The sequence below is a fragment of the Pinus tabuliformis genome, chromosome 6, assembly GCF_031772625.1.
Source record: "Pinus tabuliformis cultivar Carrire ecotype Pingquan chromosome 6, CPIR1, whole genome shotgun sequence".
Lineage (NCBI taxonomy): Eukaryota > Viridiplantae > Streptophyta > Pinopsida > Pinales > Pinaceae > Pinus > Pinus tabuliformis.
The window spans coordinates 189280888-189299082 of NC_142292.1; the positions used below are offsets into that span (position 1 = coordinate 189280888).

Here is an 18195-nt window from a genome sequence, read left to right on the forward strand (position 1 = left end):
TCAAGGAAGCTCCGGATAAGCGCTCTCATATTTGGGTTAGATTTCCTTCCAAGGAAGATGCATACATGGATGATGAGGCAGTGAACGAGTGTTAGAGACTGGGGTTGCTCTGTTGAAGTGCCCAATCACATATTTCAACAATCACAAATTTTGATTATATTCTGTGTTTTGTTCAGAAGTCAAAGGAGCCTGTATGTATCCCTATATGATTTCAGATCACGAAAGCAAGGGTTCTCTAAGCTCAATGGTATCATCTATTCGTGACCCTTGTCCTTGGTTTAGCGTAAACAGGGAAATCTTGACACTAGACAAATTGTTGAATCAAAGAAGTATAATGCCTCACTCTTGATGTCTTGTTTCAGTGTTTGATGTTTTGTTTATGTTTTTCTTCAGTCCAAGCAGAGAAATGAGCAAACATAATTCGCAATTCTCTAAACAAGTATTCAGGAGAGTGTTGTTTTTTCTAATTAGCAATTTCTCTTTAAACAAAAACTTAATTAGCAATTTTTGACTTGAAATTTTAATTTTTGTCTTAATCTTTTAAGTAGATAAAACGTTTTATGTAGCAGTCATTGTACCTGATCTATTTTTTTTTCATGGATGATACATGAAAGATTTCTACTAAATTAAGGTTTTCAAAGAATATTGTAATAGTCTTTCTCTGTCTGTGTGCTTAAGTGTATGCATATAATCACTTAGATTATAAAAAGTTGGCTTGCATATTCTCATGTATTTTCTTTCTTGAAGCTCTTTTGCACGTAGATGTTCCATGAATTTAATCTCGGATATGACTTGACTGATATATTAGTTTCTAGATGAAAAATGAAAAATGATAATTGATAATGGGGTAATTCTCAAATTCCAATGCCACTCGAAAAAACAGAAAATCTAGCACAATTAGTAAGTTGGATAATAGTACTGGATTAGGCTACAGGGTTTTCCAAACGCTTCCGAAACTCCCATTTCTAGAACGCTGAATCTTCCTAGAGTTCTGCTTCTTTTAAATATTTGCAGATAAAGTTTTAGCGAAAGTCTTAGCCTCGTCCATGACTTTCTCTCCTGGAAAGGCAATGAGGGAAGCCCTATATAAATTAAATACAACTCTGATTAAATACAACTTTGATCTCATCTTTTGTCTGACTAGCAGTGCAATCAAATTGCCCAATTTGGTCTTTGAAATGATTCAAAACATCTAAAACAAAATGAAAAGCTATAAGACCTTCAAGAGAGAAAAGAGTGAAATTGTGTATTTGAATGCAGTTTCTGAAATTTGCAAGTAAGAAAAAACTGGAGCTCTATTCAATAACCATCATTTTTTGAGCATTTTCTTAACAACTTGAATTACTTATTGCTACTTATTGTTTATTGTAGTTTAAATTTATTTCAGAATTTGCAATTTATATTAATTTCAGAATTGTACCTCATGAAGCTATGAAAATGTGAAGATGACGCTGTGCAGGTCGATTGATGAAGCTATGCAACTAGTTTGGGTCGGCTTCCATCCTTCTCGGATGAAGCTATGCAATCAGTTAGCTAATCACTCTATGTAATTGCTTAGCTAAGCACATGGTTGCACCAGGTTCGGGCCAACTTCTATCCTTCCAAGCTTTGCTTCTGGGCTCTCTAATTCAAATTGAATAGAATTGAGCACAACTTAATGAAAAGAGCACTGAGCTCGGGGGAAAACAACAAACAACACTAAAAAGAGAAAAGATAATTGAATAAGCAGTGCAATTCAAAATGTACCAAGCTAAGCCTAGATAAGCAAGACAGTACCAATTTCTTCAACCAAAAATCAGAGTCAATTGCTTCTGGATATCAAAATGGGATTGCCACTGCAGAGAACATTCTGCTTCTTCGAGATGCAAAACCCTCGTTTTCCTCTGTTCTTGGGGCGTGAAGTGGGTTGTTGCAGTTGCAGTTGTTGCAGCAACCTTTGTTTTCCTCGTTTCCTAGGGCATGAAGCAGGCTGTTGCAGTTGCAGTTCCTGCAGCAAGTTTTTGCAGTTGCTATGTGAAGCAAGTTGTTACAGTAGCGATAAGAAGGGCTTCACACAAGTTGTTGCAATAGCGATAAGAAGGGGCAATGCCCGGTTCAATCGATAGTTGGATGTTCCCGTTCAGAGCCATCTGTGAGCCATGTGTTTAAGCCCTACAACTTTGGTAGCCATGTGTTTAAAGACTACAACTTTGGCAACCATATAATCGAAGATATGTTTTTAATTCCTAAGCATGAAACGTTATTAAAACTAATGTTAGCATTAGTTTAACAACATCTTTAAAATTCAAAATGCAAAGGAAATGGCATAGACTATAATACATGGTTTAGCCTCTTAGCCTCGGGAAGAGGCTAAAACTAATGTTAGCATTAGTTTAACAACTTCTTTAAACTTCAAAATGCAAAGGAAATGGCATAGACTATAATACACGGTTTAGCCTCTTAGTCTCGGGAAGAGGCTAAATAAGAAGGCAAACTTTATAATACATAGTTTAGCCTCTTAGCCTTGGGAAGAGGCTAAAACTAATGTTAGCATTAGTTTAACAGGTTCTTTAAACTTCAAAATGTAAAGGAAATGTCATAGACTATAATACATGGTTTAGCCTCTTAGTATTGGGAAGAGGCTAAATAAGAAGGCAAACTTCAAAATGCAAAGGAAATGGCATAGATTGTAATACATGGTTTAGCCTCTTAGCCTTGGGAAGAGGCTAAATAAGAAGGCAAAAGGATGTCATATGTTATTAGGTTAAATACTTTGGTTGCTTGTCGCAATCACGAAAGTAAACAGCTAAGAAAGCAGCTGAAATTAATGTCAAGTTTGCCATATCGATTACTATAATCCATAGTCCATGCCATCTACCAAATCGCAGGGACTAATAACATAAAAGTGAAAAAAAAGATGCAACACATTTAAACAAATTGTAACTAAAAAAAAAAAAGAAATGTAACACATTTATACAAATTGTAACAAAAAAAAATAATATAGAAGTGAAAAAAAAAGTGCAGCAAATTTAAACAAATTGTAACTAAAAAATAACATAGAAACAAATTGTAACTAAAAAAATAACATAGAAGTGATTTCTACTAGAACATCCTTTTTGAAAAAAAGTGCTAACACGTTAACGAAAAAATAACATAGAAAATTCAATTATTGAACCACAAAAAACTTATAACGCATTTTTATCTTTATATATTTTGATGGTTTCCAAAATTGTAACGAAAAAATAACATAGAAAATTCAATTATTGAACCACAAAAAAACTTATAACTCATTTTTGTCTTTGTATATTTCGATGGTTTCCAATTAATGTCGAATTTCTTTAATCAGCATTAGATCTCTTTTTTTTTTCAGAGGAAAAAAAACCATATATATTATATTACGGAAATATAATGTCCATGAATACAGCATAACCGAATTGCCTGGAGACCCACGGCAAAAACAGATAAAAACCATGTATGAGATGTGCAAGGTTTAAAGATGATCAGATGGGTGGAGCAGTTAGTATCACAGCAGAAAGAGACCAATAAACTAAGAAATCTCCATATGGACCATGTGTAACCAATAGCACCAGATAGAGCGAGAGCTCCATAATCAGACAAATCCAAAAAAAAACATTGATGCGCAACAGCAATGACGACCACAAGTAAAAGTTCTGTTCCAAATAAAACATTGATGCGCAGCAGCAATGACTACCTCAAGTAACAGTTCTGTTCCAAAATAAACATTGTTGCGCAGCAGCAATGACGACCTCAAGGAACTATTGGAATAGAGATCCCTACATATCAGGGGGGACAGATGAATCTGTAATCCGCAGCAGAATAGAAGCAATAGGAGTTCTGAGGTCTTGAAAAGTACAATTATTTCTCCACTTCCATAAAAGCCAGATGACCATGACAAACATAGAGTGTAGGGACAAGCATTGCTCACTCCACCACCTGTAGCCCTCCTGTACAGAAGCAAAAACGCGATAAGGAAAACAAAAGGATATAGACAATTCATACCAGATTTTCAGTGTCTGAGCACATTGGAAGAACATGTGAACATTGGTTTCATGATCCGAGAGGCACATGGAGCATCGTCCCGGCCCATTCCACCCCTTCTTTTGAAGTACCTCCCAGGAAAGGTCCCTGTTGGAGAACACCAGCCATGAAAAAAGAGTGCATTTGAGTGGGCAAGACACATTCCACAGTGGCATCGGAAATTTTGAATCCGCAGCCACAAGAAGGCCTTCAACCATGACAGAGTAGATGTCCTTCACCCTAACCGGCTGAGATGATTTTGATATGGCCCATACCAATTTGTCTTTGTTTCCCATGCGCTGGATGCCTTTATTTGATAAGTTCTGGGTCACCGAGGCCCATATCTGTCTCAAATGTGGAGGAAGCGGTAATTCCTCCTCGCCAATCCAAACAGGAGAAGAGGAGGTCCACTCTTTAATCAGCTTTTCCCAAGTGAATATACCTTTTGCTTGGAGGAAGAGAGAAAGGCTTCTTGGGATCAGAAGCTCCAGATTATTGACAATGGGGTCGATGCCAATGAAGATACAGGATCCTGAATACAACCTCCAACGGAGATTCTGAATGAAAAAAGGAATAATTTTCCTGAAACTATTCCAAATAGCCGAACCCGATTTCATACCAAAAGAAGGTCTCCGGAACCAGAACTCCAGGCTGCGTCCTTTCAAATATCGATTTTGGATAATCTTGCTCCATGGCCCGGACCCAAAAATACCCCTGTAAAGCGATTTGCACAGTAAGGCCCTTCCAAAGATTTTCATGTTAATAAGACCCCAACCTCCATTAATCTTCGGCCTCGAAATGATATCCATTTTGACCAGGTTTATCTTTGACTGAAATGATTTTCCTCCCCATAAAAAATTGCCCGCAATGGAAACTATTTTTTTTATAATGGAGGCCGGAAGATGATACAGATGGGACCAATAAACTGATAATTGAGCTAAAACTGACTGAACCAGAATGAGTCTTCCGGCAAGAGATAGAAATCTCGCTTCCCAAACAGAGATTTTCTTAAAGAATCTGTCAGTTAGCCAGGACCAATAAATCAGCATTAGATCTCATGCTTAGGCATTCTATTTTGAGTTCCCATAATTCATTTAATTAATTTTGATTTTGATTTCCACATAATTCATTCAATTAATTTTTATTTTCACATAATTCAATGATGCCAATTTTTTTATCCATTAGATTTATCTTTCATCTTAGTATTTTTCATCTTATTATTAGACATCAAATCTTCCAACCTATAAATTTCTTATCTTCCTAGGGGTGCAAGCTACACTTCAATATGATGATGACGTGTGACTTTGTCGGTGTTCAATCTTGGCCCTACAAATTTCTTTCTTATCTCTTAGTTTATTGAGCCTAGATGATTGTGATATATGTGATTTCGTTTGTTTTAAATTTGGATTTAAAATATAATTTTTAAAATATATATCTATATATATATATGAAATTGGCTATTAAAAAATAACAATCAATATATATTTAGTTAGTTTTAATATTTTATTGTCTTTGTTTTTAATTGATATTACAACTTATTATGAAAGAGATTTAATAATTTGTTAGGTTGAAAGTTTACTACAAATTTTAAATTTGGATAGAAAAAGTAATTTAAATAAAAAACAATTTTTTTAAAAATATTTCAATATAGAATTAACTAATACACGTCTATCTAAATCACTGATCTAGCAAACTCCTAGAAGGATCAAATCTCTTTCATCTTCTATCTCAATCACTGATCTAGCAAGCTCCTAGAAAGATCAAATCTCTTTTACCCATGGTTAGAGGGATATATCCATAGCTATGATAGATCTATATAGGTTCTCTCTATACATACACACATCATGGTTATAAAATTTAAATTTATAGTTACAATAAATCTTTATTGAATTTTAAACAAATTAGTTCAAAATATATCAATTTCTTTATATATATAGTTGACATTAAAATATTATTTAAAACCAGGATTGAAATATTTTATTCGTGATTAATTGTCCATATAAAAAAAAATTGTAATTAATATATTACTTAACTTTGTATATTGAATTTTTTTTTTTAATTGAGATTTTATTTCCAATTACTTCTTTTCTTTACCAAATGAAATATTTTGTTATGTTGAATATTATTATTATTTTTAACTATATATATATATATATATATATATATATATATATATATATATATATATATATATACACACACATTTATGTAAAATTGATATCCAAATAAATTACTTAATATGGATATAAAAAGTAAAAATATATATATATATATATATATATATATATATATATATATTATATATATTCTTCGAATTAATAAGTGAAAATATAAAATCATTTTCCCTTTTAATTATTTTATCTAGTTGATATAAAATTATGGTATTCCACATAAACATCAAAATATTTTACTTATCATTGAGAGTGACTGAAATATTTTTACCACATCTCCTCGACATTTAGTTGTAACATCAATAACAATCCAAGCTAGCTAAGTGAAAATAGGATTAGTGTTGTTTTATAATGTTTTAATGAAAACTAATCGAATATGTATGTTTATTTTTGTTTTTTATTATATCTTTTTAATTTAGAAAATATTTTATTTATATTTTTAAAAAGACACATGTCAATTCCATGAGTACGGAATCACACATTGTTTAAAAAAAGGGCACTTGTAAACTCCATGTTGAACACAGACAATCACACGTCATCGTCATACTTGTTCTCACCTAAAGTTATCTTACTTACCTCTGCCCACTACTACGGTCAAGGAACTACACTACCACCCACTATTGTGACTCCTACTCTGAACGGTTTGAGGTCTAGTTGGGACTTCATATCGGAGAGATCCCCTAAGTGTTGGTGAATCTAGTACTGTCAAAAAGTTGTTATGATTTTGCCTAATTTATCAAATTTTATTTAACTATCATGCAACAAAAGGATCAAATTAATTGAGGTGCAACTTTACTTTTAGAATATAAAACATAATAAAAAGTTTTCACCTTCGAAGATTCATTCCCTCTAAACACATTATACATCTGGAATTAAAATTAATCTTATTAAAATATATATATATACATCACTTTCATTCCCTCTAAACACATTATACATCTGGAATTAAAATTAATCTTATTAAAATATATATACATCACTTAATTTTAAAATTAAATGGTAAAACAAATTAAAAGATTTTAACTATTTCATTTGTAATGGTGAACTATTTTTATCAACTTAATTAAAAGACATCCAATATCATTTATTATAAAAACATATTTCACTTTACAAGTTTAATAAATTTAAATAAACACTTTTCCAATAAATTTGTATTCCATAAAAAAGAAAAATTAGTAATATTGATTAGAGCTAAAAAAAAATATATCCTAAAATATTTTATGGTAGGAATTTCAAATAGAAATTCACGTTCCTTTAAGCAATGCGGTGAAGATATTTAATTTGAGTTTATTAGAAATAGTCATATAAATCAAACAAAAGGTTAATAAAATGTTAGAATTCAATTTAGAAATAATTTTGAAATTATATGAATTTAAATTTTGAAATTTTATGAATTTCCATATGGTTAGGATTAAGTTTTTATTTAAGTTTTGTTAAATTGAATTTAATTATTGTTAAATTAAATTTGTTATATTTATATATATATATATATATAAATTTTGATGGATTTTTGTCATTTAAAATTATTATATAACATTTAGTATTTTAAAAATCTTTTAACAGCTAAAATTTTTAAATCACTACATATATAATTTTTAAATCACTACATATATAAATTTAGCACCCTAAAAATCTTTTAAAAGTTTCAAGGAATATTTATTTAATTCTAAACTAATTATATGAAAACTTCCAAAATGTATAATAAATAGACTAATGATTTTATCTCTGAATTATCTCAGATTTACTTAATTCTAAACTAACTAGCATTTGCACCAAATGTTGCAAAGGAAACGTTGTAAGTCGCTAGCCCATATGGAAGAAGAGCATAAATGAAAAAAAATGTGATATGTTAGGTGATCTAACTATAGCCAAATTTGAATGAAAAAATAAATCTAAATGTTAAATGTAATACAATCAAATAATCTATTCAAACCAAAGGCATGCACAACTTCATTCCCAAGTGCTCAATCCAAGAGCTTACATTCATTAAAAATTGCATCCACCAGAACTTTGTCTTTCATTGCCTCATCCAAATTGAACCCTTCACCCTCATATGGTAATGGTTTGAGATCAGATTTTTGTGCAAGTATTCTCCAATGGTGTTTACATTTATACACATCTCCATTATCACAATCAAAGGCCTAGTTCTTTTGATAAGGATCTGTAGTAGCCCAAATGCCCAAATTTCCTCTTCTGCAATCAATTTTGATCAAGATGCATTCATAAATTATTCTCATGATATATTGTTCCATGGGTACTTGAAAGACAACCCCTCATGTTTGCAAATGGCAGTGTAAACACACAGTGTGTCTAAAACATTCATCAAGCTCCAAGGACAAAAGCCAAATATGTGTGTTGGAGGGTGAATGGACCAAGTTAATCCTTCTTTATTCTTTACAGCATCAAATACAATATACTTGACAGCAGTATAAAAATTGGGCACAGGTACCATAGGAAGCTCTTCACAAGGGGGCATGGTCTTCCTTTCTTCTGTTTCTGAAAAGAACATAGGCCACTTACAGATATTTTGTCCTTAAAAAAGGAATCCTGGACTGAAATTGATGGTTTGACAAGGATAAAGGATCGTGGACAAGGAGGTTATGCTCAAGAGTGCTTTAAAAAGTGGTAGCAAAACCTAGATCTTAAAGACTTCAAAGGCCTTCCTATAATAGTAGCATGGGGAATCTGGAAAGATAAAAATGTTGAAATCTCTCTTTTTCAATGTTCCTTCCAAGGTCAATCAATCTTCTTAAACTTCAAATCTTTTTCACCACCCCTACACAGAAAAAGTTGATTCGTGCTCCTATGGACAAATCTAGAACATGGGTATTACTTTGATGGATCTAGTCAAGGTACCCCAAAAAAGGGGAGCCAGAGGTGTTCTCTATCTCAAATTCTCAATAACTCTCACCATATCAGATTTAAAATATATTTAATGGTATCAGAGAGGTTTGCTGAAACCTTATAAAAATCATTGAATAGATAGTAGGATTTCTACCTATGAAAGGGAGTTTTCAGGAGGCAACAAGGTTCAGATGTTGTGATCCATGCTTGAGAAAAGCACATTGAAGTTGTTATCAGGTTCTTTGTTAAGCTGGTGATTTATTTTAACTTTTGTTTAAGCGATATTCCAATGCAGCAGTATGAGTAGAGTCAATCTCAAATACAACGACAAACAATTGAGAGGAGGTGAAGGGTAAAGAGCTAGTGGGATACAGGCCTCCATTCCTCATTTTGAGCTTTGCATAAATGGAATGAAAGTGGTTCCTGCAACCCACTAGGAGCGTCTAACCCTCCCAACTATTTTCTCCTGAGCGCACTCAGTGCCAGAGTAGCCGCGATGGCCCATATTGCGGTGGTGGGCTTATGCGCTTGATCCCCCGCCTCGGAAGCATGGGATTTTGGAATAGATCCTGCCCATTTGGGTGCCAGCCAGGCATACCCATTGCATTAAATAGGACCTGCTATTTTTGGAAACTTTTTGGCTATGACATGCCAAAAAAAACTTCCCATTTTTAGCAGGCTATGGAATGACTTCAAGTAGAAGGAGACAATACTGGAGACTATTGCATGTATTGAGGAGGAGTAGAATGTCTCTCCCAAACACCCAAATTCTAAACAAATTTGATAAAAAACATGTTATACAACCCTCAAAACATCTACGTAAGAATTACTGGATTGTCTAGAATTCAATGGAGTGACATTTATGGAAGAATCTCGTAGATTAAAGTATATGAGGATGAGTATTAATGTTTACCTATAATGATATTATAAAATTAATATAAACCCTCTATATGAGGATTTTTGGATTGTCTTAAATTCAAATGGAAGTATGTTATTCAATGGATTATCAGGGAAACAAGAAAAGAGGAACTAAGAAGGGTTAAAAAGGGAAGAAAGAGAAGCCACGTTCTTGTAACCAGGGAAAGAAGGACTTGAGCCACATAGAGTGCTTCACGTGTCAAAATTTTGGGAACTTTGCTTCCAATGTCATCAAAATAAGGGGAAGGGAAAGAAACAACACCATAAGTGACTTACAAGGAGTGCAAAAGCATCAGCTCAAGTGGATGAGCTTTCATCCAATCTTGAGATACACTTCTCAATGGCCTAATGCCTGTCATTTGACATCATGTCTCATGTCGAGTGGTATGTGGACAGTGGAGCCTACAAACATACAAACTCTAAGAAGAGTACCTTAGTAGAACTTGGTGATGATGTCATGTATCGAGTTGCAAGAGTGGGATCCATCAAATGATATCCTTAAGCTTACTAAGTTATTAATGTTTTGTATGTACCTATCACAACTAAAAATCTCTTTCAAGTTTTAGTGATGATAGCGCTTACATATATGGCTAACTTGGAAGATCAACAAGTCCTCATCCTAAATTGCAAGGGAATCCTATAAGAACTTTAGGGCATGATAATGACAACTTGTGTGAGATTTGACAAAAGAGACTAGGTAACTTTCTCTAGTGAATGTTGCCAATATTAAAGAACATGGTGTGGGGATTGCCAATCTTCAAGGCTGAGAAGAAAGGAGTGTGCAAGGGTTGTGCACTTGGCAAGCATGTGAAGGATGTTTTCCTGAGTGAACATAGGTCAAGATGGGTTTTTGACCTAATCCACTCAAATGTATGTGGGCACATGTCTTCAACTTCCTTATCAAGTAACATTTTTATTGATGATTCTTCTAGGAAGTCATAGACTTAATTCATGGAAACCAAGGACGAGGACTTTGAGAAGTTTCAAGAGATTAAGGGTCTTGTAGAAAATCAAATAGGTATAAAGATTAAGTTGTTAAGGTATGACAATGGAGAGGAATATACCGCAAACGAGTTTGATACCTTTTGCACGAAAGAAAGAATAAAAAAAACATTGATAGTTACCTACAATCCTCAGTAGATTAGGGTTGCGAAGAAGAGGAACATATCTATCATAAAATAGTCAAATCCATGATTCATGATCTAGTTCTTCTCATGTGTCTCTGTGTATAAACATGTCTTATCATTGTCTATATTTTGAATAGGTATCCTCACAAAATTTTGAAGGATAAGACATCAATCGAGGAATTTAGAAGCATCAAGTAACACATATTTGATTTTTTTCAGTTGTCCTATCTACATTCATATTCCAGATGAGAAAATGACCAAGTTGGAACCTTCTAGTTTGAAGGACACCTTTGTAGGTTAGAGTGAAACCTCAAAATCTTATAGAATATACATTCCATCTCAACATAAACACAGGAAAATCATGAAACACGACTGTAGAATTGATTGCAGCATGATAATTAATTTTTATTTTCTCTTCATATGGTGTTAATGCCCTTCAAGTTTTCGACGATTCTATGTGTGTGATCAAGTGGATCTAAGGGTGCTCTTTATATTCACAGTTGGAAGGAAAGGATCCTACTTCTAAAATCTACCTTTCATCATTTGTTTTTTCATCACATTTATCGTGAATGGAATGCACAAGTGGAATATGTCTCAAAGAGGGCCCTGAAAATGGAGGAAGGATACATTTTTTTGAGGAATTTCAGGGTTTATCAAGGATTAGAATCTAGAAAAATTGGTATTAGCGGGAGGTTTTCCTTTAGGGCTAGGAAGCTTTTTGTTGATATTGGTGCATGTCACGTTTTTTCTTTACCAATTAAATCCCAGTCTTGTCTATCTCTATTTGTATCAAATGGGTGGTCCTTTCCCTTGGCCCAATGTTTTGAATTTTGTATAGTCTATGCTCCTCTCAGTGATTGTTTTTGTCTCTATTTGTATCAAATGGGCGGTCCTTTCCCTTGGCCCAATGTTTTGAATTTTTTATAGTCTATGCTCCTCTCAGTGATTGTTTTTATCTCTATTTGTATCAAATGGGCTATACTTTCTCTTGCCCAATGTTTTGAATTTTGTATAGTCTATGCTCTTCTCGGTGATTGTTTTTATTTATGTTAGTTAATACTTATAAGTTGAGCTTTCTCTTCTAGGTTTGTTTCTTAGCATACATAGATGTCCCTCCTCTTTATGAACAATTTTGTAAAATACTATAAAGCAACAATACAACATTATGAACAAACTATAGGGATATAAATTAATGGTAAATATAAGATCCATCTTAAACACGGATCTAAACAAACAATAGGGATATAAATTTATTTACCTTATGGTAAAGGAATAAAGCATTGACCCATTGAACCAAAATTTTAGTGGTAAGTTTCTTTCTAATTTACAATTCCAATGTTGGTTGGTTATAGTTTTTGGCATATGTTTTTTTTATCATTTGATAGATATTTGTTAAAATTATAAACCTAGTATTTGTTGAAATTATAACATAAGGAGTTTCTTCACGCCCAAACATATTTTAACATATTTTAGAGTGCAAAATCATTTCTCGGTCATATTTTAGAGTGCAAAAGAATTTCTAGGTGAGTCAAGTCATTTTAGTTTTCCAAACAATTTTGTGATAATATGTAATTTTCTAGCCTTCTAAATTTAAATAATTTATTCTACATGGACAAAATTGAACCATTTTTATTTAGCCTATGGTAAAGGAATAAAGAATTGACCCATTAAATCAAAATTTTAGTGGTAAATTTCTCTCTAATTTACAATTCCAAATATTAATACATGAATTTATTTACTGGAATCCATTGGTTATAAATTTTGTGTTTTTGGTATAAATTTTTTGTTTTTGCTATATGTTTTTTCGTGAAATTTGATAAATATTTGTTGAAATTATAAGTTAAGGAGTTGTGTTTTTGGTATAAATTTTGTGTTTTTGCTATATGTTTTTTCGTTGAATTTGATAAATATTTGTTGAAATGATAAGTTAAAGAGTTTTGTTGAAATTATAAGTCAAAGAGTTGTGTTTTTGGTATAAATTTTGTGTTTTTGCTATATGTTTTTTCGTTGAATTTGATAAATATTTGTTGAAATGATAAGTTAAAGAGTTTTGTTGAAATTATAAGTCAAAGAGTTGTGTTTTTGGTATAAATTTTGTGTTTTTGCTATATGTTTTTTCATTGAATTTGATAAATTTTTGTTGAAATTATAAGTTAAGGAGTTTCTTCACACCCAAACATAATCTAGAGTGCAAAAAATAATTTGTAAATTTTTATTGTTTAATTTGTATTTAAATGTTAAATAGATTACATAACATGCACATTAAGTCATAATTTAGAGGGCAAAAAATAATTTGTAAATTTTTATTGTTTAATTTGTATTTAAATGTTAAATAGATTACATAACATGCACATTAAGTCATAATTTAGAGTGCAAAAAGTAATTTGTAAATTTTTATTGTTTAATTTGTATTTAAATGTTAAATAGATTACATAACATGCACATTAAGTCATTTATCAGCACACATAAAACTAATTTTTTTTTTTATTATTAATATATTTTTAAGTATACATCAATATTAATCCATTAAAATATTCTATACAACATTAAAATATTTTCTTTTAACATTTTCTGTATGTAAATATATATCAAATATTAAAATATTTTAAAAAAACATTACTTTTTTATTTTAAGAATATTTTATTTTAATTTCAAAAGAAATAAAATTAAACTAAAGACAACTTATTTTAAAAAATTCCACCAGTAAAGAGATAAAACAGTTATTATTTCACACCAATTTTAAAGAAATTCAAAAATGAGTTTCCAATTACGAATTATAAAAATCACAATAAATTTATAAATTAGTAACACTGATCAGAATGTTAAGCTGCTCACATATGCTTAAACTAAAAATATAATTATTAATCATTGAAAATCATAATAAATATATAATCTGGGGTGCTAATAAAAATTCTAAGTTAATTACTGAAAATCATTAATAATTAATAATTAATATTAATAATAAGAAAAAGTTAATAATAATAATAATTAATATTAATATTAATAATAATAAGAAGGTTCATTTTACGGCGTAATTACACTAAAACTTCCGAAATCTATAATAAATAGAATAATGATTTTGTTTCTGAATTTGTTTGTGATCCAAGCAACGGACCGGATGCAAACGAGTCACTTACGGCCGAGTGTCTTCAGTGTGAAACGTTACAGATCGGTGTAATCTTATCCACTTATTTTTTTTCAGATGGTAGGCTGTCGCCAATAGAAATGGACAGGTGCGATACAAACGATGAGGTAACTGCCAAGTGCGGTGAGCTTAATGCCACGATTTTATGGAAGGGAAATCGGCGGCGCCGGAGAAAGAAATAAGCCCGTCCACTGAATGCTGCGAGCAGTTACGAATGGTTCCATCGCGCTGTGTGTCCGAAGCTATTGCTGCGGAGGTGAGGAGAAAAGAGACCGAATGGGAGCACGAGGGCGGTGGCTCCAGTCCCCGCCACCATCGTCATGAGGGAGACGAAGCCGAACGGTTGAGGATGAGGGCGAGTAATCTTCCACGTCTCTGCAACCTCTCGGCTCAACCCTGCACATGCCCCTCCTTGGTACTAGCCATGGAAAGTACCCAGTGATACATATATCATATCATCACCTTTGCTTCAGTTTGTTGTAATTGATTGTCTGTTATTGTCAGTTGTTTTTGGTCAAATCCCTCCCTCATGATTCAAGGTTTTAATACTTTTGAGTGATGGATGGGTGGGATATGGGATGAGATAGGGTGAGCTGTTAAGTTATTTCTAGATGTTAAGGTGTTAAGTCACTGCTTTAATCTCCTTCGTTTTATTGGAATTTATTGTCGGAATGTTAAGTTATTTCTAGATGTTAAGGTGTTAAGTCACCGCTTCTCGTCTTACAATACTACTACTCTTACTCTTAAACATGATGATCTTTTTAAGATGTTAAGTTATTCCTAAATGTAATGGGGTTAAATCACTACTTCAATTCCCCTCCTCTTACAACAATATTTCTCTTACTCTTGAACATAATCTTGTTAAGATGTTAAGTTAGTCCTAGATTTTACGGGGTTAAACATGATCTTGTTAAGATGTTAAATTAGTCTTACAACAATATTTCTCTTGCTCTTAAACATGATCTTGTTAAGATGTTAAGTTATTCCTAGATGTTACGGGGTTAAACATTAAGATGTTAATCTATTCCTAGATGGTATTCCCCTCCTATTGGAATGTTACTCTTAGACTGGAATGTTTCAATTCCCCTCGTCCTATTGGATAAAGGATAAGTGATACTTTGAAATAATAAAAAATTCTTATTCTTTAATATTGAAAAGGATAAAGGATAAGTGATACTTTGAAATAATAAAAAATTCTTATTCTTTAATATTGAAAAGGATATTTTTTAAAAATAAAAACAATCTTATGATACTTTAACATTGAAAAGGATAAAGGATAAGTGATACTTTGAAATAATAAAAAATTCGTTATTTTTTAATATTGGTACTTTGAAATAATAAAAAATTCGTTATTTTTTAATATTCAAAAGGATAAAGAATAAGTGATACTTTGATATAATAAAAAATTAAGAATGTTATTGCTTTTTCTTCCGCGCCTATTTTAAAATTAAGAATGTTATTGCTTTTTCTTCCACACCTATTTTAAAGGGCACAAAAATGTGGAATAGAGTATTACTTTTAATCAATGAGAATAAAATAGGTGCAAAATAAAGGGCACAAAAATGTGGAATAGAGTATTACTTTTAATCAATGAGAATAAAATAGGTGCAAAATAATCTAAACAAATTGTAATGAAAAAATAACATACACTAAAAATTTAAGAACAAAGAGGTGAACATAAATTTGAACAAATTGTAAAGAAAATAACATATAAATTATTTTAAAGATAAAAACAATCTTATGATACTTTGAAATAATAAAAAATCTCTTAACTTTAATATTGAAAAGGATAAAGGATACTTTGAAATAATAAAAAATTCCTTTTTTTAATATTGAAAATGATATTTTTTAAAGATAAAAACAATATTATGATACTTTAACATTGAAAATGATAAAAAAAGATAAAGAATAAGTGATACTTTGAAATAATAAAAAATTCCTTTCTTTAATATTGAAAAGGATAAGTGATACTTTGAGATACTAATAAATTCCTTATTCTTTAATATTGAAAAGGATAAAGAATAAGTGATACTTTGAAATAATAAAAAATTACAAATGTTATTGCTTTTTCTTCAGTACCTATTTTAAAGGGACAAAAGGGACAAAATGTGGAATAGAGTATTATTTTTAATTCATGAGAATAAAATAGGTACAAAATAATGCTTTTTCTTCCGTACCTATTTTAAAGGGACAAAATGTGGAATAGAGTATTATTTTTAATCCATGAGAATAAAATAGGTACAAAATAATGGAAACAAATTGTAATGAAAAAATAACATACACTAAAAATTTAAGGAAAAAAAAAAAAAGTGAACATAAATTTAAACAAATTGTAAAAAAATAACATACAAATGCATAATAACTTCTTGGAGAACATTCTTTTGAAAAAAAGAGGTGCAACACATGTAAACAAATTGTAACTAAAAACAAGAGAGGCTGCGTAGCAGCGAATCCCCTGCAAAGCACATGGAATGGGTTGGGTCTACTGTCTAATGGGTTGGTTATAGTGTCTAGATGTGGCCCTGATACCAACCAACTTGCTTACTCGCTTGCAGGGGTGGATACTTGGATACATAGAACTTAGATTTAAAGGATAGGCGAGTTGGGCGACTTCGTACCACTCTGCCCACCACGATCAAAGCCAGCAGAGCCCCTATACCAGACCCAAGCGAGTGCCCAGTAAAAGTGAGAGTGTAATTCGGATATTCCTCGATCAGTTCTTTAATCGTATCGCCCTCATTGTCGGTAAGCCAGGCGACGGATTTCAAGAGCCCATTATGAACAAAACCCCCGTCGAACATCTTCTGGCCGAGCTTATTGTCCTAGAGCATGGCATAATTGCTTTCCATCGCCATGTTCAGGCCTCGGATTGCCAGCACAATGTCGCAATTTTCATGATCCAAGTAGATAACATAAGGAGGAGCTCGGGCCCAAGTCTGCTCGTAAGTGACTTTCTTGAGGATCCACTCCAGATTGATCCCATAACCTCCGGGAGAAGCCCACTTGGGTTTCCTTATGTCGTTTTCGTATACAGAAAGGATGAAGCGGCAGAGACGGGGCACAGGTTCGAACTCCTCCCGCCTCAGATAGCCCCATCGCTCGCTGTCTTGCTCGCCGTTATGCAGGCACCGCTTCCACGCCCATCGCGCACAGGCTAGGCAATACACACATTCCAGCAAGGGGATTCCGCACACCAATGACATTGCCCAGAATCTGTTCTCAGCTCACTCTGCATTTCTTTTTCATCAATAAGAAAAAGAATATTGATGGCGATGCATGAAGAAGAAAATGGGAAAAACGAAAGCATCCATTTTCATCTTTCAGTGAAATGAATTTACACACATGGGCTGGTACGCTGAACAGGACAAAAGGCTGAAGTTGCCAGCTGAATAGGACAAAACACTGAAGTTGGGAAATTGGTATTGAATTGGGAGGTAACGACGCCCTAGACACAGTAGAGGATGGAGGACAGGTCAGTGCTAAATTTCCCCCTAATTTAATAGGCATTACCAATAATATGTATTATATTTAGTACAGTGATATGGGGTTTAACGGTAAGTTTCGTTGGGTGAAACCCACGAGACGGAGGTTCAAATCTCGTTGAGTACATGGCCTGTTGTGTCTTGGCTAGAAGAGTAGGCGACCCCAGAGTGGACGTCTCGGCTCTTGTTGAGGCATAAGTTCTTGCTATGTGTGGCTTGCAAATGCACCTAAGAAAGTTAAGAAATTTATACAAAGTATTAATTCAAGTGGAAATTTATTTCTATATATTTTTTATTTCCACGCATTAATATAAAATAACTATGAAACTTTTAATCCCTTGCTAAATCTCATCTCATACTATGGAACTGTGGTCATAACTAACAATATTTCCATGCATTCCTAGAATAGGAACTAGTTTTACAATTCCACTGCCACGTCATATAAATACATGCATTCTACGGAAATTGGTATGTGAGTAGAGCACTTCGAA

General features: G+C 32.5%; 1 protein-coding gene across 1 annotated transcript; it reads right to left on the minus strand.

The window, feature by feature from the left end:
* Nucleotides 1-3773: 3773 nt before the first annotated feature.
* On the minus strand, nucleotides 3774-4826 carry LOC149258097 (uncharacterized). Its single transcript, XM_089400936.1, has one exon. The coding sequence runs from the start codon at nucleotides 4824-4826 to the stop codon at nucleotides 3774-3776; it is 1053 nt and encodes a 350-aa protein (XP_089257062.1).
* Between the last annotated feature and the right edge of the window lie 13369 nt (nucleotides 4827-18195).